Source organism: Triticum aestivum, chromosome 1B, assembly GCF_018294505.1.
Source record: "Triticum aestivum cultivar Chinese Spring chromosome 1B, IWGSC CS RefSeq v2.1, whole genome shotgun sequence".
Classification (NCBI taxonomy): Eukaryota; Viridiplantae; Streptophyta; class Magnoliopsida; order Poales; family Poaceae; genus Triticum; species Triticum aestivum.
This window is the reverse complement of record NC_057795.1, coordinates 495,755,171-495,776,154: the sequence shown is the minus strand read 5'-3', so window position 1 is coordinate 495,776,154 and position 20,984 is coordinate 495,755,171. Positions and strand designations below refer to the sequence as shown.

Here is a 20,984-nt window from a genome sequence, read left to right as displayed (position 1 = left end):
ACTTCATGCATTTATTCAAGTTAGAGTCAACATTGTGTGTGTTGCATCATGGCATGATTAGTACTTGTTGAGTGAGTGCTTGTATGTTTTGCACATATGTTTGCACTCATGAGTTGGTGGATATATTTTGGACCCATGCTTAGCATGATTATCATATTGGATATCTCCATTATCCCTTGTCCAAAATATGTTCTTTGGATCCTTTGAATGTTTGATTCTTTGTCATATCATTTTGGTGCATTCTATGGATGCCCAATATAGTGTGAATTTCTTTTGTTCATAACTGGATATGTGCATTTGATTCCACTCATAATATGAGAAATGCACAAATTAAGGAGGAACTCATACTATATTGGCCGTCTAGATTTTTCTTCCATTTTGGCACTTGTTGCCAATGGGGGAGAAGTTTAGAGGGTTTAGGTGAAGTGGGTTGGTTCCTGTCATTCATGCTTATCTACTTTTGTTGTGCTTGCTCATTGCATGGATGTGTATATAGAGGAAACTCTACCAAGTTATTTCCTGTGCATATATTGTGGGGGAGTTTGCTCTATATATTGTGGTTCTACTAGCATCAAATTCTTGTGTAGTATTTCGACGCTAGTACAACTGGTTTTGATAACATCAACTATCTTTGTGATGTTTGAAGCTATCAAAACCACCTCAAGTATACAATTTATTCTCGGATAGATTGCATACTTGTTTTAAATTCATTATATAAACCCTCTTGTTGAGATTGTCATCAATTACCAAAATGGGGGAGATTGAAAGGGCATATAGCCCCTAAGTGTGGTTTTGGTAATTAAATGACAATCTCTATGGACTAATGTTTTCAGTGAGATATATTTGAAGGTTTTGTCCATAGATAGTGCCTCAAGGATATTGGACGGAATCAAGGATGAAGTCCATATATATTAAGATAGTGCCTCAAGGATATTGGACGGAATCAAGGATGAAGTCCATATATATATGAAGATATATTTGCCCTATGCTTTGGTATTAAATGACAATTCCTATGGAGCATCAAGTGCATTGAATCTTATATGAAGATATGTTCCATAGTGATGCTTGAAGTGCATTGGGTTGTTTTGTGAAGTCTGCCATCAAAGCATCCGAAGAAGTCCTCATGGTATCCTTTTCTGGATACCCCGTGCACACGGGCTTGTACCTTGCGCACGGGGTCAAGTGTCAACTCTCTGGATACCCCGTGCTCACGGGGCCTAGGTGTTGGCTCTCGAGATCCCATATCCAGTGAGGTTTCAAGTTGGTCTTCGAGTACTTCTATTGAAGCCATCAAGATTGGTTTCAATGCCTAATCTAATTATGTTCATGATGGAGTGCATTGGAGGATCTCAAAGATTGATATATTTGGGATCCTGAGGATCAAGGCTTGAGAGAGTAATCAAAGATAAGAATTCAAGTTATGGTTTCAAGACAAGATCATGGTGAGCTCATGTGTTGGGTTTAGGTTGATCAAGTCTTGAAGCAAACAACTAGAGTGAAGAATTCATTGTGCCTCTCAAGATATTATGATGGAGGGCTTTTAAGGATCAAGGGCTTGAGAGAATAATCAAAGAGAAGAATTCAAGTTATGGTCTCAAGACAAGATCATGGTGAGCTCATGTGTTGGGTTTCGGTTGATCAAGTCTTGAAGCAAGCAACTAGAGTGACGAATTCATTATGCCTCTCAAGAGATTGTGATGGAGTTTTTAGAAGGGCAAGTGGTGACCAAGATGATATTCATAGTGGAACTTGATATGGTCATGGAAGAGTCTTTGGTGATATAGTCTTGAAGCAATGAAGGGAAATGAAGAGTTCATTGTGGCTTTCAAGAAACCAAGATGGAGCTTCGAGTAAAGATGTTGGTTGACCAAGATGAAGCTCGAAGATTATATCTAAGTGGTCAACTCTCAAAGCACAAACATTGTACCACGTGAGATCAAGTGATCTAGTGGTATGGTAAGTAATTGTGAATTGTGCTTTGTTACCTAACCCATGCTATGTGTTTGGTATGTCTATGTGGGTTAGGTGTTTCTCATGGGCTTGCATCAAAAGGAAAGATCTCAAGTAGCCTATGTGTGGATGACATCAAGTGGTGATGGTCATCGGGTTCGAGGAGTCCAAGTGCAAGATGAGAAGCCGGAGGTTATATGCTTTGAAGCTTGCGGTCCACATCATGATAATGCTCATGTGAAGATGGGCTTAAGTTAAGGCTTCCCTCATTACAATATGAGGAATCAATTCAAGCATCTTCACCAAGTGGTTGTGGACAAGAAAGGGATTCCAACTTGAGACAAGAATTGGAGTCATCACCAAGCTCAAGTTGAATATGCAAGGCAAAGGTATACCTTAGCTAGGTTTTCCTAGTTTTGCCGGTCTCATGGTGCTTGGAGGGAGACCGGATTATAGGTTTGATAGCCGTACTATCAAGAGGGACTCTCGGGCAAGTAGCTTGATCATGTCGCATGTAGAGAGCTCAAACCTTTGCATTACTTGCATCATTATTTATTGTTGATCTTGGGTGGTTCTCTATGTGAGGACCTTGGGCTTTTCCATAGCTTCAAAACGAGCCCAAGATCATCGAATTCGGAGTCCGTATGCCAAAGTTATCACTGTTTTAGTGGGCTGCTGCAGGCTGTTCTGGGTACCCCGTGGACACGGGGTTTTTGACCCCCGTGGGCACGGGGCCCCGTGCACACGGGCCTGTACCGTGCGCACGGGGTACCCCCGTGGGCACGGGGTGTCCAGGAAGTGCCCGTTGGAGCCCCAACGGCTAGTTTTGGAAGTTGGCTATAAAAGAGCCCTTCCTCCCCACCGGTTTGGGGGTTGTTCATTCACATTCTAAACATCATTTTGAGCCTCTTACCACCTCTCCCAAACCCCTATCTCCCTTCTAAGTGAAGGGTGATTTGTGGATGGATCTTGGAGTCATTTGTTGATTTCCTCCATTGCATCCCCTCTCTTCAATCTCCCACTTTCTTGAGTTGCATCTTGTGAGATTGAGAGAGTGAGTTGAGCATTTGTTGCTTGACCTTGCATTGCATTTGTTGCATTGGTTTGAGCTCCCCGCATTGATTTGTTCGTGTGAGAGCCCGTGAGTTTATTACTCTTGGAGGCTTCGCCTCCTAGACGGTTTGGTGATATATTGAGAAGATTGTGAAGAGGCCTATGTGGCCAAGGTTCTCCCGGAAGCTTCCTTTTGTGGTGTGCTCCGAGGAAGGGTGTTCAAGTGGCCTAGGTGGTCAAGTTCCTCCGGAAGCTTCCGTGGTTGTGGTGTGCTCCGGAGAGGTTTGTAAAGGTGTGGTGGTCGCCTTCAAGACCAACCCCGAGTGAATCGAGGCTCATCCGTTGGGGGTAACTCGAAAGGGAGAATACGGTGAGTCACTTGGTGACGCCCCAGAGCTTTGGCTACGGCACCGCTCTAATGGAGATTAGCACTCTCACGAGTGTGAACTTCGGGATAAATCCGCGTCCCCGAGTCACTTGTGGTTATCTCATACCCACACCCTTTACTTTCCGCAATTCATACTTGCCCATATTGATATATCTTGTGATAGTTGAATTGCTTAGTTGTTCCTTCATTTCCATATCTTGTGATATAGTTTGTGCTTGCTAGTTTGCTTAATTGCCTATCTTGTTTAGCTTAGGTTGTTGGTGCACTTAGTTGAGCCTAGCACATTTAGGATTTGTGCTTGAAAAGTATCCGTTAGTTTAATTCCGCATTAGGATAAAGCCAAATCCGTAAAAGTTTTAAAACTCCTATTCACCCCCACCTCTAGTCGTCATCTAGATCATTTCAATGTTCCTTATGCAGAATAGATCCATTTATTTGCTTATATAATTGTGAAACCTGTTATGTGTCTCCTTGTTTCTCTTTCAGAGTCGTATCTCTTACGCCAGGCAGAACTTTAGGGAAGATAGTGAGCCAAACCATCTTGAGGACAGCGAGATGACCTCAAGTTCCTGTCTTCATAAAGACAGTGAGTTGAAGCTACTAACCAGCAGGTGTGAGACAACCTCTGTGAAGTTGCTGCCTCAATCAGTCCGACTTCTTCAGTCTCAACTTAAAGCTGAAAGGCTTGCTTTAGCTCAGCTCCGACTTGAAGTCAAAGATGCAATGAAGATGTCAGAGGACTGTCGTGCGCACCATCATGCCATAAATCTAGTGTTGGTGCATCTATCGTTGACACAACTGAGGTCTACTCAGCTTCTTTGGCTGTTTGGGGGGCCCGACCTGGCCAGGCCTAGTGCCTTCTGAAGTGCTATCAGTTTTGTATATGCTTTTGTCGGCGCATTTATTTGCACTGGTAGCGAACTTTGATGCCTAGTGGATGTAATATGTGTAATAGCCAGGATAGCCTAGTGTAAGTTGCTTGCTTATTTATTTCCTTGTTGTCTTGTTTATTTGTTTGCTTGTAGTTATTGCAGTTCTTTTTCCGCGGTTTGCTAGTGGCTGCAATAACCTATTTTTTAAAACTAGGCCACAATAACCATGGGCTAATATTTACTGTAGTGACACTGGGCCTCCTACGGGCCGTAGAAACAGTGGGCCTTCTACGGGCCGTAGAAACAGTGGGCCTTCTACGGGTCGTATCATCAATGGGCCTTATCCGACTGTATGATCGATTGGCCAAACATGGGCCAATAAGAGGCCGCATTATGGACGTAAACGGGCTAGAGTTGGAATCGTCCGTTCATGGGTCGACCATAACGGGCCATCCTTAATAGGTCGTATTTGATGATGCTATGAAAATGGCCCAACATATTAACGGACCACAAATGGGCCGACTGTAACCACGAGCTGAATTTGGCCCACAAGCAGAAAATGACAGTAACGAGCCGTAAGTAAACGAATGCTGAAATGAGCCCAAGAATAAATGGGCTCTTAGAAGGCCGAAAGATAACATGGGCTGGAAACGGCCCAACGGAATAACGAGCCGTTAATGGGTATAAAGTGATACACTGTTCATTACGGGCCAGTTTCACCACGGGCCGTTAATGGGTGTAAAGTGATACATTGTTCCTTACGGGCCAATTTCACCGTGGGCCGTTAATGAGCCAAGAGTTACAAAGGGCCTTATATGGGCCGAAAGACGTCATGGCCATACATGGGCCAGAAGTGAAAACGGGCTGGAATCATATTGGATGGCCCAGATGATGCTACTGGGCCTAATTCGGATAGGGCGTAACGGGCCTTGGGTTAGCGGGCTGTAAATGGGCTATATTTGAACAGGCCGTTAACAGGCTTTCCATGGGCCGGCCCGCCACCTTTTGATCAAGTCAAACGGGCCGACCTTTTCACAGGAATGGGCCACTGTTGGGCCGTGCCACGTGTCGACGTATCATAGGCGCCTTCTGTCCAATGAGTGGATGACATCTGTCCCAACGATGAGCCGACACGTATTTCCTCCAGCCAATAATGATTTTACACGTGGAAAATCCCCATTGGTCGGGGCTGTTAACAGGTTATCGGATCCAAAACCCGACCCAATAGCTTAACGACGTTCCGTTACGGTGGATGCCATGTGTCGGTCACCCTTGACGAAAGCACTTCTGTGACGCGCAATTTATCGTCATGGAAGTGGACACTTTGGTGATGATAATTTTGATAATGTCATGAAACACTTCTACGACAGCACATGTATGACTATCTTGATTCTGTCATAAAATCGTTATGGATGTACATGCATGACAAAAAACGCGACCTACTGTGACAAACATGTATCATCACAGAAGTGTATTTTTTTGTGATGAGGAGAGGGGGAAGAAGGAAAAACAGAGCGAGCTGGACGAAGGGTTTATATGCAGGATGACCTTTAGTACCGGTTCATGGCAAGAACCGATACTAAAGGTGCTGGAGGGGCCCCAGTCTGACAACATCCTGCCACCACTCTCTTTAGTACCGGTTCGTGGCACGAACCGGTGCTAAAGTTTCACCACGAACCGGTACTAATGATCTCCACCCCCCTATCTGTTGGAACCGGCACTAATGGCTGGCTCAAATACAAACCGAGACTAATGAGCTGCACATTAGACCCTTTTTCTACTAGTGGATTTCTGCTACATTTCCGTAAACTTACATGGTGAAATGTGTTTTCTGTGTAGCTATCACCAAAATGTATTTCATCATTACAATTTACAGGAATGTAGTATACATCACTATGAGTTTTCAGAAATTTTTTGAAACTTCAAAAAACTCATTTGTGATATTTTGAAAAAACTAGCCTTTGAGCAAGAAATCCACGCTCTCACTTTCTCTATTTCATCTAGACATCCGTTGCCCTACGGGCATCGCTGACCACGTTGAGTTGTCTTGGTGCCTTGCGTTAGTAGCTTCCCATCCTTCTCTAGCTTTTTTTTAAAATAAAGGCTCTAGAAGAGCTCGATTTTGAATTAACAAAGTCATCAACCGGCCAGGGATTATACAAGGCCATCGTTACAACCACTAAACAACTGCGAAAAGCCACGAACAAGAACAGAAAAAAAACAGCAGATACATAGTGTTGCCGCACATTGCTTCGTCCTTCTTTAGGTACTCGACATTGTGCCATTGCCGATGTACTGAACGTGATGTGAGTTATAGCCGTTGCGCATGTGCTGCCTATGCCCGACCTCGCTGCCTCCGCCACGCTTTTGAATGGATTCCTAATCAGGTGAATGGGACTATGGGAGGCACCCTCCAGGGGCCTCCCGCTACCTTTGGATGCCACGTGAGTTCCCTGGTGGTTTGTGAAGCGACTGTGCTCGTGAGTTCCTCCATCTTCACCGTCACGCCACAATGTTGTGCAGATGTGGTAAAAAAAAATTCTGCCCAAGTTGTATTGTGGTCATGAAGGCATCTCCAGTTGTTGTAAGATGGTTGTTGGTAATTTGTGACATACGACTTTTTGATGATGTAGCAATGTAATAAATGAGGAGCGATAGCAAAGTTGTATGTATATGAACTAATAAACATTGCACAAGCTTCAATAAGAGATGTGAGAGCAACCATATTTATTCTCTAACCTTCCATTGGGCAATGTACATGCAGTCTAGTATTGGAGTTCTTGTATGTAGAGTTATTGGACATGTCTATTTTTACCAACAAGCTAACATACAACCTATTACATGTGCTCTGGTTATGTTGTTATTGTCCCAATGGATAAAGTCGGCCGCGATCGATTTTGAGCATGCTAATTCAGGTGCATCTAGCATAATAAAGTTTTTTTTAAGAAAAGGAGGATGACCCCCGGCCTCTGCATCTGGGAGATGCATACGGTCACTTTATTAATTATTCTCGAGGACCTTACAAAGTATTACAACAATATGTCTGAATCCACGATCTTGGCAACATATGCCGCTACTCCTATCCATACGATGAAGGGGTGCTAGCTGGGCCACTCAGACCACTCACCTAAGCCTAACATCAAAAGCCGGAAGCCCAGCCGAGCCACATACCGGGTCTGGGGCACAATCCGGTCAGACGCACTCGTGTGTCGTTGCCGCCATCTTCCACAGGTCCGTCTTCAGATCATACTGAGGCATGTACCTTGTCTGGCCACTCAGCCATCGATGTCACCATGGCGTCAGACAACTACCTCCACCTGCGCGAGTTCATCCCGCGCATCGGAGCCGAGCCTCCACAGCGCCATGCCGCCGATAACCGCCGCCATCAATGTGTGAGATGAAGCACCGCTCCACCATTCCCCAGTCATCACTTGCTCCAAAACGATGCCCCCAGGAGGGAAAGCGACAAAACGCCATCATCATCCGATCCGGAAGATCCAGATCTAGGGTTTCCTCCGGAGCATCCCAAGCCTGATGAAGCAGACTGCACGAGGATGCCTCGACAAGGGAACGACATCTAAGACGCCGCCATCGTCCGCCATGACCGTAGTTGGCGCGATTTTCATCGGCAATTACTCCACCAGACGTGCGCCGCCGACGTCGCTGGTCCCTTCAACCGGAGTAAGCTCCAAAACGATGCCCTAAATAGGGACTACAACGCAAAAGCGTCGCCATCGCTCGATCCCAAGGAGATCTAGGGTTTCCCCCGGAGTTGCCAGCGTTGTCAAGGACCAGACAAGGGTAGAATCTCGGCGGATCTGTCCAGCTGCCGATGAGTCGCACCCGCCACCGTGCCGACGGCAATCCAGCGATCAAGGCCCATGCTTGGGCATAGATCCGGCCGCGCCGCCGCGAACCGATCCGGCCACGCCGCCGCTGTCCCTAGCGATCGCGACGCACCAGATCGCGAGGCTGTTTGCCGCAGGGGAGCGAAGTCACCGAGGCGCCGCCACCACCCGTCGTGGCGTCCGGCCCGCCGCCACGCTGCGGCCCGGGGGCGCCGGCCCGCGCCAGCCCCACCCAAGCGAGAGGGACCGAATCCCCGCCGCCGCCGGCGACGGTAGGCTTTGCCTGGCCGCGCCCTTGGGCGGCGGCGAGGGAGGAGGAGGAGGAGAGGGGGAGGGCTGGCCGACGGGATCTAGCATAATAAAGTTTGAATAAATGTTTCACGGTTTTATCTCCCCGTCCTCGAGTGGCCATCGGAACAAACACTAGAGGCCAATGTTTTTTGGTAGGGATGCTAGTGGGAATTCTTGAAAGCTCACATATAAATATGTAATAAGTTCATTTTGTGCTAGTGTTAAGGAATGATTTACAGTCAGTTGAGTATTTTATATATTTTATGACAAATGATGGACTTTATTAACTCAAAATGAAGCATTAAGGGGATACAAACACAATGAGCACATGTACGACCTCTGCATAGTTTGGATTCACACAGCTAAGAGTTTATGAATGTGTTTCATGGGTGGCTTGTTTGCATATTTAGGTTTTTGTCCTGACGATCCAGTAAATGGTCCACTGAATGTTTTGTTTGTCTTGCCAGTGGTGTTTGGTTCTGGTGCTTTAGTCAGTCCTTTTCTTGGTCTTCATCTTAAGCGTTCGCCAACGGTGTACCAGTTTGGTAGCTTGTCCTACGAGGAACATATCATTGACTACAATGTGTTTCGCGGTTTTAGGTTCCTGCCCTTTTAGTTGGGTACTTAATGGGATCCTTTAAAACCTTTTAGATAGTAGGTTTTGCAAGTTTGATATTTTATAGTTTCTCAAACAGAGGCATAGAAGAATATTTCGAGACAAGAAGGATGGATTAGGGTATGACTTCTAAGAGCAGCTCCAGCCGTTGGCCCCCCAAGAGGCATGAAAATCGCTGCCTGGGGGCCGAGCTGGCGCAAAACTCGGCGCTGGGGGCGATTGGGTTCCCAGTCACCGTCGCCCCCAGGCGCCGATATCGGCCCATCTGTTTCGCAAAGCGCCCACTTTTCGGCCCATTTTCGGAGACAAATCGGCCCGATATCGGTGCAAATCGGCCATTGTTCGCCGTGGTTAGGCGCAAATTCAATACAAGTAATATTTTTATCACACAGTTCATTACCAAAAATCAATAGAAATCATATAGTTCAACAACAAATAATTCAATACAAATTAAGTTCAACAAATAAAAACTCTTATTTCATCACACGTCGAGCTAGGCGGCATTGCCCTTGAGCCTACATAGATGCTCCACCAGATCGTGTTGCAGTTGTGAAGAGGTTGCCGCGGTAAAACCTTCTCTCCTTTCCGGCGGGGAATGGCCTATCTAGCGGCGCTGGGCGTGGGCGACGCCAGGGTCGGCAGGGGTGGTGGCCGAGCGCGCGGGGGTGGGGGTGAATCTGGACGATTTCTTTGACTTTTCGCCCGATAGTGTGGCTCAGGTGTGTTTTCCCTTCCACCGGAGCCCCTGAGCACCCCCAGTGTGCTGTGTTCAGCCTGGGATCACCGGGCTCAAAAACGGGCCGAGCCGGTGGATTCCGGCGTCTTGGGGGCATGACTGGGGCTTTTTTCGGCGTCAGCGCCCAAAAAGTCGCCCCGGGGGCCTGTTCGGGGTGCGGCTGGAGATGCTCTAAAGACCCGAGACATATGTCCTATCAATTTTTATGATCAATGACAATTGAGGCGAGAGCCCTACAATCAATATTAATAGTCAAAAGTTTTGCAATACTCCATGGAATAAGGGGAAGTTTAAGTTTTTTTTTTTGAGAATCAGGGGAAGTTTAAGTAGAACACATCAGCCGAAGCCCCAGAAAAGAAAGAAAGCCTACTCTTCAAGTAAAATAACCCCTAGATGCGTCACACACACGTTCTAACCCTCGCGGAAGTAATCATTGAGAAAACCATGGTTGCCATGCAGGATATTTTTTCTTTTCAAAAAGGAGGTTGAGACCCATCCTCTGCATCACTGTAATGCACACAATCAATTTTACTAATTATTTATTCGAGTACAAAAGGAAAACAAACACAGACAAACCATTACAAGATATGATAAACACCTACAGCTAAGTTGACTTCTTCCACAACAATGCCTTCAAGAAGGAATAAACGTCCCAAGCGCCATCTTCGCCATATAATGGCACGAGTTCATCATTGCTGACCCTGAACAATAAAGGTCGGGACAAGAGTTTTCACCCCGATATGAAGTGGTGTTCTGATTAGCATCTTGTAGATGAATCATTCCATAGTAGCATCCACCGATACTCCATGGTAGGGCCAAAATGCACTAGAAGATTGGTGGAATATCACCCACCTTAGATCACCACCACAGCTGTCCGGGGGTGCCCATGTCTTGACGCGAAACTAGCCGCTGCTACTCCACACCAACATGAGTCACATTAATTGAAGCATCCACCCAATCATCGGAGACGTTTCCTCGGTGTCAGATGTCGATGAGGAACCACCATTTTGCTTCTAACTCGCTGGCACCACGAACCTACTCATATGGCAGCCATTGGTCTAGTAGAAAATCCCCTATGTACCCAGAGAGCATCCACAACACCACACGCGACCAATGTCTTCATGCCGCAGATATGACGTTGCCATTGTAGAAACATCGTTGCAAAAACAAAAATCTGGCATTTCGTTCATTCAAAAGCTCCCACGCGGTAAGAGTACCGGCGTTGTTCCCTTCTTTGGAACCCCATTTTTTTATTTTATTTAGGCCATCATTGGTGTCACATCATTGTTCTGGTAAAAACTAGATACATCATGTAAACTACAAGTTTGATGTCAAATTTATTGCAAGACATTTTATAGAACTAAATATTTAACCAGTTTGATGTCAAGTTTTCTGTATGTACATGAGACAGTTACGCTAAGCTGGTCTTTTGTGATAATTTGCACATTACACCCGCAATTTTGTGTCTTTTACTCACATAGCCTTACAAGATGGCATATATTCCCTTCGTCCTATAATATAAGATTATTTTTGACATTACTATAGTGTAGTGTCAAAAACATACTAGTGTAGTGTCAAAAATGCTTTTATATTAAGGGATGGAAGGAGTACTATGTTATAAGCTAATTTTTAGGTGGGAATTGAATTAATATATACTGGCCCACCATAAAATCAAATTAAGTCTTCAACATTTCTGTGTATGTCCATCTCGAGTTTATGCAATTTTACAATGTACTCATATATAAGGTTCGTTCATTTACATATTGAGCTCAAGCAATTTATCTACCCGGCCAGCTCGTCGAGACGTCGACAGCTCTAGCAATCTTGCACCAAAAAGGAGCGATATATGCATAGTAGGGGTATCATTCCTAATCTATTTTGCCATTTGGACCCATGTACTCCCTCCATCCGGAAATACTTGTCGGAGAAATGTATAAAAATGGATGTATCTAAAACTAAAATACGTTTAGATACATCCATTTCTTTCACAAGTATTTCAGGACGGAGGGAGTACTTGGTAGAGCACGATTCGTCGATGTCTCTCACGTAACACGTTCTCCGATTTTTATTTTTATTTTGCGGGAAACAAACTTTTCATTAATCAACCACAATGAGTACATTCAGAATTAACAATGCTTGCTATCTCCATAGGGAGTTTCGAACCCAACACGTTGTGCGCCGTTGTACGAATTTGCCAGGTCGCCGACGAGAAACACACATGTTATCTTTTTTTTGTTTCTGTCGTGGTGGCATCCAGCTGACAAGGCAGATCACTTCCTAGTGGCCACGACGGACGGGTCGTCTAACGTTACTTATTCCAAGTTTGAGTTGACATCTACCATTGGCGAGCTGTTTTTGGTCAAGTCAAACAAGTTATATTACCCAATAATATGTATGGTGGACAACTTGCCCATGTAGAAAATTCATACATAAATGAAAAAATGCCAACTATGCAATAGTTTGCTACATAGATAAAGACAAGGCATTTCCTCATAAGAAAAAAGAAGAAGATAAAGACAAGGCATACGGGCAGGACGGGTTTGGAGGGACATGGTAAACCACTTGTTTACATATAGTATTAATGAAAAACTAGGTAACTTCAGAAACTAGGTCGTAGCCCTCCTTTATGAATAAAACAGCATCATAAGCACCCAATTCTGGAAGTACTCAGTTACAAACAAGTCTGTTGTGGGCGCAACCAAACATACAATCAGAACAGAAAAACCATAAGAAATGACATGTATCTCAAATCCTATAAAAAAAGAAATGTTGGTTCATACATAGGATATGGTTTTTTTTCTATTGAATATAGGCTAATATATTCAATTTTCATAGGGAAAGCAATCACGTAGCGCATGAATTAGCTGGCTTAGCTAGATTCTCTCCTCCTAATCTTTGTTTGGATTCTGCCCCTCGGTCTGTAATGGCAATGCTTGTAAATGATGCAGTTGTTTTGATGAATGAATGAATGAGGTTTGAATTCTAAAAAACAGGATTGTCACTCTCCCAAGAATGTGAACTTCGGTTTGTATCTTCGTCCCTGTAACTTGTGGTTATCCCTAACCCTAACTTTACTTGTTACTCGCTTGGTTGTTTGCCTTGTGTAGCTTGCTAGTTTGTAGTAACTCATTATATATGGTGTGTTACTTAGCTGCATTTATAGAGAGTATAAATTCCAAATCTACCGCTAAAATCAACTAAGAAGATATTTAAACTTTTAGTCGTCTATTCAACCCCCCTTCCCCCTCTAGTCGACATGTCATATATGTTTGAACCTTTTGGGTTTAATATAATACAAAAAATATTCAGGAATTTTTAAATGTTGATAGAATTTAGAAATAAATTTATGTGTATTAGAAAGAAATAAAAATAAACAAGAAAATGCAAAAAAAAAGAGTAAAACCCGTAGATATCAATGAAAACTAGTAGAGAAAACAAAAAAAATAAGGAAAATAAATAAAGCGGTGGAACCAACTACATTACGGAGCTAAGAATAGCATTTTACTACTATCATGTGCAGTGAGTATAGAATACGATATGCGTAGAATAGGATATTTCAACAAGGACATGGAGTTTCTACACCTGAGCTCATATGCTCCTGGTGTGAATAGTAAAATAAATAAAATTCTGAAAAAAATTGTGGCATACTTTAAGAAATGTTTGTTGTGTGCGCAAAATTTCATCCCGAAATAACATTGGTGGAAGGTGTGGTAAAAAAACAAAATCGATGCTCTGAAAGGGTTACTTTCAAACGCAGTTTGGAGCTCTGGTTTTTTTTCCATGACTTTGACCAATGTGATTTCGTGATGAAATTTGCATGCACAACAAACATTTCTTAAAGTATGCCAGAAAAAAATCAGAGTTTTTTGCGTTGTTTTTTCTATTTTATTTTTTTACAGTTCACACCAGGAGCATATATGCTCAGATGTATAAAGGTACTTTTGATTCCAACAACATGCATCGTCAAATGGCCCACAACATTGTTGGGAAACGTAGCGCCGCCTCGCCTTTGGCACTGGCTGCATGGCCACTTTAGTGGGCCAGCCTGTTAAGTCAGTTTTGGGAAGCTTCTTTAGCCCGGCTTGGATCGGTTTTAAGAACCTTACATGCATTTCTTTTTCTTTTTTCCATTACACTGTGCTTCTCTATCTGCTTGCTTTGAGATTTTTTATTTTCCTTTTTCTTGTTAGGATTTTTATCTTTCCTTTTCTCTTTGCAAACACATGCCTACTTTTTCAATTCAAGTTGTACATTTTTTCTATATACATGGAACATATTTGCACATTTTTTCAAATATATGACAAACATTTTTTCTATATACGTGGAAAATATTTTTAATACATATTTGCCCATAGTTTAAATATATGACAAACATTTTTATATACATAACTGAACCTTTTTTTAAATACATGCTATACATTTTCCAGAAACATGTTGAACATTTATTTGAATAGTATCAAGCCTTTTGTTTATAAATTGCGTGATTTGTTTTGCATTGTATAAGAATGTTTTAAATGTCACGAATATATTGGCTAATCATGTGATTTTTTTATATATCCTTTTTTTGAATGGTATGATTTTTAGAAGTTATGCAAATACCTTTTACATTTCATAAACGTTTTTAAAATGTTACTAACATTTTGTTTGAATGTTACGAGCATTTCATTTTAAACTACTCTGACAAAATTTTACACATTGTTAACATTTTTCAAATTCGTGGTGAACGTTTTTAAAATTTATATGTAAATTAAGTGTTGGAATGTATGTATTTAGAGTATTTGAGAAATACAAACAAAAGGAAAAAAGGAAAACAAAATATAAAGGACCCTCCTAACTGGCGAATGTTTACCAGGGGAGGTGGCACACACGAACGATTCGATGGCAGTTTTAGTTGCGATGAAGTGAGGAGAGGTTGCATTTTCTTCAGAAGAGATGGCAGTTTCTCCCCTAGAAGGCAATTTTCGTCTAAAAACTATCATTGTTTGATATTGTTTTACAACTAAAATTGTCAGCAAAGATTCTTCGCTTGCTATCCCCGTTATAGCGAACGTTCACCAGGTACAAATACCAAAAGTAAAATATAAACAAGAGGTAAAAAAGGAAGACGCTACTTGGCCGGCCAACGGTAGCAACCCGAGGCGCCCCTGAGGCGATACCTCCTTCGGTCAAGCTATAAGTGAGACAGAACGCTGGGACCAGCTACGTATCACGAGTTGCGATTCCAAAGGAGGTCCTGCCTCAAGGGCACCCTCTCATCGCTAATATTGGGCTAGCCCAAGTAGCTCCATGAAGGTTAGTTGTTTTTCTTTATATTTTTTCTTTTATTAGTGTTTTCAAAAGAAATATTCTAAAATATTATAAATACATATATTTCAAAAAAAATATTTTACAATTTTAAAAATCATAAGTTAGTAAAAATAATGCAGTGTAAAAGGATTAATAAATTGAACAAATGTTCTTGTAATTCAAAAAATCTGCATATAAAACCGATAAAAACGACAGAGAAGAAAACTTCAAGCCAGAGACATTGTAGTACTAAGCCGGTCCACTACCTCGTGCCGGCGAGAGCGAGTTACGTCTCGGTACTGGCAATTTATAGCCCTGGCGCAAAGCGTTGCAGCACGACATTAGCATAGACATAGTACATGTTGTATTTTTTCCTACAAAAGACAGAGCTCACTAAGGCATAGGTACATTACAGTATCATAGGTTGGCCCAACTGTAATCCTGGCCTTCATCTTGACTTTCGTGTTGGATAAATAGGCAAAAAAAATGCGGGGATGATCAGGTAATTTCATGATTAATTTTAGAATATAACTCATGATTAGACCAACAATTAGCTAGTAAATGTGGAACATACTAGATGCAATAAAGAACATGAACAATAGCAATACACATAAAACAACCACCATAAAAAGAGATTGGGTTAGATCGCGTCACAAGTACTGGTCGTTTGAAGTTGAAATAGCCATTGTTGCTGAGAAGGCGATGTTGCCGACGACGTTGGTAAAAAACGATCGAAGAAGAGTTCATTGGAAGTGACGGTACGCGACGCTGCCTGACTTGCAAGGTAGATGATGCATGATGACGAATGTGAGCAGTAGCGTGTAGGGCTTCCCAAAAATCTAATTTGCCCTCTTCCTATGCAGGATCACAAGAGCGAGCGGTTCCAAAGACATTCGCCCATCTCCGAGACAGGCCAGGCGAGGCGAACATATGAGGTATTCTCTTTCTCTCCTCGTACCAATCACTAAGAGGAGTGAGAAAACTCGAACGCTTCTACACCCGAGCTCAAATGAGCTCGGGATGAACAGTAACTCAAAAAACATTAAAAAAATTGATTTTTTTTGTTGGCAAACTTTAACAAATGTGATTTCATGATGAAACCTTGCAAGCTCTTAGAACATTTGTCAAAATTTGCCATAAAACAATTCGAATTTTAAAAAATATTTTTTGATTTTACTGTTCATCCAAACTCATTTGAGTTCGGGTGCAAAAACTTCACGTCCGAGAAAACTCCACTATATAAAGTGATCCCAGACCACCTTCACTAGCAATATCAGGGAAAAAAATACACTTCAACTTACCATTTATTTATGGTTATTTGAGTTTTCCTTTTTGCATTTATGTACTGAGCCAAATCCAAATATAACTTATCTGTCGGATGAAAAAAGTTCGCAGTAACAGGTGCGGTTGAGCTCCTAATTTTGACCGCTGGTGTCAGACTAGAATGGAAGGCACGAGCGAAAAACGAGCTGAACGAGTGATCAGGTGCTTCGACCTTCTAACATTTCGTTCAGTGTCGTGGCATGAATCGGGTGGTTACACACTTGCATTGCCATCGATAGTTGAGATGCAGAGTCGGGAAAGTCGTCGGCTATAACTCGAAAGGATGAGAAGCGAAGCATGATCCCTCCGATCCATATCTAGTAAAGCGACAATAAGCAAGTAATAATAAGTAGGAGTAATTAATTGCCGCGTTGCTTACTCTCCTCTGAAGATTAAACGAGAAATATTTACTACAAACGTAGAGCAATAAACAAACTGTGCTGATCCTCCAGAAGTAACACAAGAATACAGGGGCCTCCTTTAGAGGTAGAGAGTACAAGAGATACAGATGTTACATGGGAAAAAACAATCGAAATCACGGATGCATGGTTGATCAGACGGCGCGCGTTACACCTGTTGGTGTCCTGTAGGAGGCGTGTGCGGTCCATAGCCATGAGCAGGAGGAGGAGATGCAGGGGGAAACTGCTGGTTCGGCGCGTGCGCTCCGTAGCCATGAGCGGGAGGAGGAGGAGGGTAGTGCTGGTTCGGCGCGTGTGCCCCGTAGCCTTGCGCCGGAGGAGCTGGGAACTGCTGCTGCTGCTGCTGCTGCTGGTTGGGTGCGTAGCCTTGTGCCGGAGGAGGGGCGTAGTGCGGGCTGGGCGCCTGGCCGTATGGAGGAGAGGCGGTAGGAGGGAACTGCGCGTTCGGCGCTTGGCCGTACCCCTGTTGTCCCTGAGGCGGCGGCGAGTACTGCGGGTAGCTCGGCGGCGCCTGCCCGTACCCCTGCCCCTGTGGAGAAGCCTGCTGCGGGAACTGCGGCTGCCCCATCGCGATCCCGGCGCCGCCCGCCGGCATCTGCTCGCCTGCCTTGGGCACCGCCGCGGCGGCAGGCTGCTTGCGGAGCATGATGTAGGAGGTGACCCCGAGGGCCGTGGCGACGAGCGTGAGCACGGCACCTCCGGCGAAGATGCCGTCCTTAAGGACGTAGCAATACCCGTACACTGACGAGTACCGCGTCCCGGTGGAGTTCCACGCAGCGCCCTCCACCAGCAGCCCGAACGCGATCATCGCCGAAATCCTGCACGCATGCACATTTGTAGTCACTAGTACTCACTATCGAGCGCTTGCTGATTTGTTCATCGATGGATGACTCACCATGAGAAGACGGCGCAGATGACGCCGATGATCCGGTTGGTCTCGGAGGGGATGGCGCGGGACTTGCAGCAGCCGCAGCAGCCGCCGACGGCCGCGAAGACGATCTGGGCCACGATGAGGAAGATGGCGGCGCAGACCCCGAGCCCCAGCGCCGGGTTCTGCGGGTACAGGCACACCCCTCCGCCCACATACAAGTCCGAAATCTGCGACAGAGACACACTGTATATCAACACGGAGCAGGAAGAATACACCAAGAATCCAAGTACGCAAGGATAGATGGAGCTAGCTAGCTTACGGTGAGCTTCGTGCCTTCGGCTGAGAACCCCAGGATGGCACTCAGCACCCCGAGAGAGCCGACGACCGAGCACATGATGATCGTCCTCTGATCCATTTTTCCCGGCCACCTTTCTCGGACGAATCTCGACTTCTTTTTGTGTTGTAGTCGACTGGCGTACACCCGCGTTTATATAGAAGAGCTCGGGCATGCGTACATGGTGACCGCCTGACGTGGTTCGATTGGTGCAAGCCTATGTCACTGCGGAGGGGGAGACTTCTGCGGCGACCACACTATGTTCTGGCCATGTTCCGCGTAATTCCTCCACGATTGATTAATCCATTTCTTCGTTAGAGCAACTCTGTATCAGATTCCCTGGAACGGCAGCCTCCAAGACAGTTTTGAACCGGCACCGCATATAATTTGTTTTTGGAGGTTGCAAATGCGGTGCGCAAAGTCAGATTCCACAAACTTGAACATTTACAATTTTGTCACCCCTATTTCTTCTATGTATGTGCAAATACACTATTCTAACTTCAATTTCGCATCAATATAATTCGTTTTTTTTGTTTTGAACATTAAAATCCAACAGCTTTTAAAATCAATGAGTTCAAATTAAAACGAAGAAAGAAGTCTGGGTACAACAAGCCATGGACAGGGTACGAGGGAAACCCATCTCTCTCTCATACCCATCTAGGGTTAGGCCGCCGCCACCCTCCCCTGCCACCGTCGGATCACCGTCGGGCAAAGCCCGAGTGGGGGAGGATGGCGGCGACGGGGCATTCCTCCGCCATGGTTCTAGGCGTGGCTGTGGCGGTTCTCGTGTGGGAATCCGGGTGGTGACGTCGGCGGCATTGGCTCGTGGTGAAGGGTGGCTCATCTTCGGTGACTCTAGGCATTGTGACGGCTGCCTCACTCGGCCCAGCGGCGGCCGAAAACTGCAGCATTCCGTGGCGTCGTCCTGAGGAGTCAGATCTGGCCCGTCAGGTGTGCCGACAATGAGGTCGGTTGTAACGCCCGGATAATTATACTACAGTAATCCCATGCTAATGATGCCACGCCACCACAATTTCTATTGTTAACCTCGCGATGATTCAATCACATTCGGTTTCTAATTCAAAATTAAAGTCATGGCAAAAGTAGATAAAAAAGGAGGAAGCAAACAAAAAACAAAAACAAAAGAAGACCCCCCTGGCCCAGCTGGGCCAATCAGCCCAGCCGACCGGCCCACACCCGTTGCCCCCTAGCCTATTAGGCCACTCCCCCCAAACCCTAACAACAAGACCCCCCCACTTCCCCCACGCACCCGCGCTCCTCTCCTCCCCCCCCCGATTCGGGATCTGGATCGGGCCACGCCCCGACCCCGCCGCTCGCCCCGACACCGCACCGTCTCTGGCGCCCCGACGCCATCGCCCGTCTCCCCGCAGCCTCTACTCGGAGCCCGTCGTCGGCGCCCGTCACCGCCAGACTGCTGTAACACCCACGATGCGGCTATATCTCCCACGTGTCGAAGCACGACATAGAGGCATAACCGCATTGTGGTTTTGTCGCAAGAAGGGTCATCTTCACACAATCCCATGAAATGAACAAGACTGGGATAAAGAGTTGGCTTACAATCGCCACTTCACACAATAAACATAAATAAATCATACATCATTCAGAGTACACACATAGTCCGACTACGGACGAAGACAAAAGAAAAGAAGATAACCCAACTGCTAGATCCCCAATCGTCCCAACTGGGCTCCACTACTGATCAACATGAAGCGAAACATAGCAACGACCAAGATCTTCGTTGAGCTCCCATCTGAGCTCAGTTGCATTACCTGCACTGGTATCATCGGCACCTGCAACTGTTGTGATAGTATCTGGTGAGTCACGAGGACTCAGCAATCTCAAAACCCGCGAGATCAAGACTATTTAAGCTTATGGGTAGGAAGTGGTAAAGTGGTGAGGTTGCAGCAGCGACTAAGCATACATGGTGGCTAACATACGCAAATAAGAGCGAGAAGAGAGCAAATGGAACGGTCGTGAAGCTAGCAATGATCAAGAAGTGATCCTGAACTCCTACTTACGTCAAACATAACCCAAAACCGTGTTCACTTCCCGGACTCCACCGAAAAGAGACCATCACGGTTACACACTCGGTTGATGCGTTTTAATTCGGATCTGGTGTCAAGTTATCTACAATCGGACATTAACAGATTCCCATTTGCCACATAACCGCGGGCACGGCTTTCGAAAGTTTAAACCCCGCAGGGGTGTCCCAACTTAGCCCATCACAAGCTCTCATGGTCAACGAAGGATATTCCTTCTCCCAGGAAGACCCGATCAGACTCGGAATCCCGGTTACAAGACATTTCGAAAATGGTAAAACAAGACCAGCAAGACCACCCGCTGTGCCGACAAATCCCGATAGGAGCTGCACATATCTCGTTCTCAGGGCACACCGGATAAGCTAAGCGTACAGGTACCGACGTAATCCAAGTTGCCAAGGAATGGTCCCGCACGGTGCTCTAGTTTGGACCAACACTCGGAGGAGCACTGGCCCGGGGGGTAAAATAAAGATGACCCTTGAGTCTGCAGAACCCAAGGGAAAAAGGCTTAGGTGGCAAATGTTAAAACCAAGGTTGGGCCTTGCTGGAGGAGTTTTATTCAAAGCGAACTGTCAAGGGGGTCCCATAAATCACCCAACCGTGTAAGGAACGCAAAATCAAGGAACATAACACCGGTATGACGGAAACTAGGGCAGCAAGAGTGGAACAAAACACCAGGCATAAGGCCGAGTCTTCCACCCTTTACCAAGTATATAGATGCATTAATTAAATAAGAGATATTGTGATATCCTAACATAATCATGCCCATCATGGAGCAATCTTCAACTTCACCTGCAACTAACAATGCTATAAGAAGGGCTAAGCAAAGCGGTAACATAGCCAAGCAACAGTTTGCTAGGAAGGGTGAAAAGGTTAGAGGCTGACATGGCAATATGGGAGGCATGGTAAAAAAAGTGACAGGTAGCGCAACATAGCG

At 45.0% G+C, this 20,984-nt stretch overlaps 1 protein-coding gene across 1 annotated transcript; it reads right to left on the bottom strand.

Annotated features, from left to right (window-relative positions):
- Nucleotides 1-16,703: 16,703 nt before the first annotated feature.
- On the bottom strand, nt 16,704-18,745 carry LOC123079161 (calcium homeostasis endoplasmic reticulum protein). The gene is made up of 4 exons (XM_044501850.1): nt 18,690-18,745; nt 17,973-18,123; nt 17,678-17,880; nt 16,704-17,600 (listed from the first exon to the last, which is right to left on the bottom strand). The coding sequence occupies exons 1-4, from the start codon at nt 18,743-18,745 to the stop codon at nt 16,931-16,933; spliced, it is 1,080 nt and encodes a 359-aa protein (XP_044357785.1). The 3' UTR covers nt 16,704-16,930.
- Between the last annotated feature and the right edge of the window lie 2,239 nt (nt 18,746-20,984).

Bases quoted from the DNA above. Each gene is read 5' to 3' on its own strand.
- LOC123079161 (XM_044501850.1), bottom strand. From the start codon at position 18,745: ATGGCGGAGGAATGCCCCGTCGCCGCCATCCTCCCCCACTCGGGCTTT. The intron at 18,124-18,689 runs GTGATCCGACGG...GGTGTACGCCAG, and splicing joins CACTCGGGCTTTGCCCGACG to TCGACTACAACACAAAAAGA. The intron at 17,881-17,972 runs GTAAGCTAGCTA...TCTCTGTCGCAG, and splicing joins CCGAAGGCACGAAGCTCACC to ATTTCGGACTTGTATGTGGG.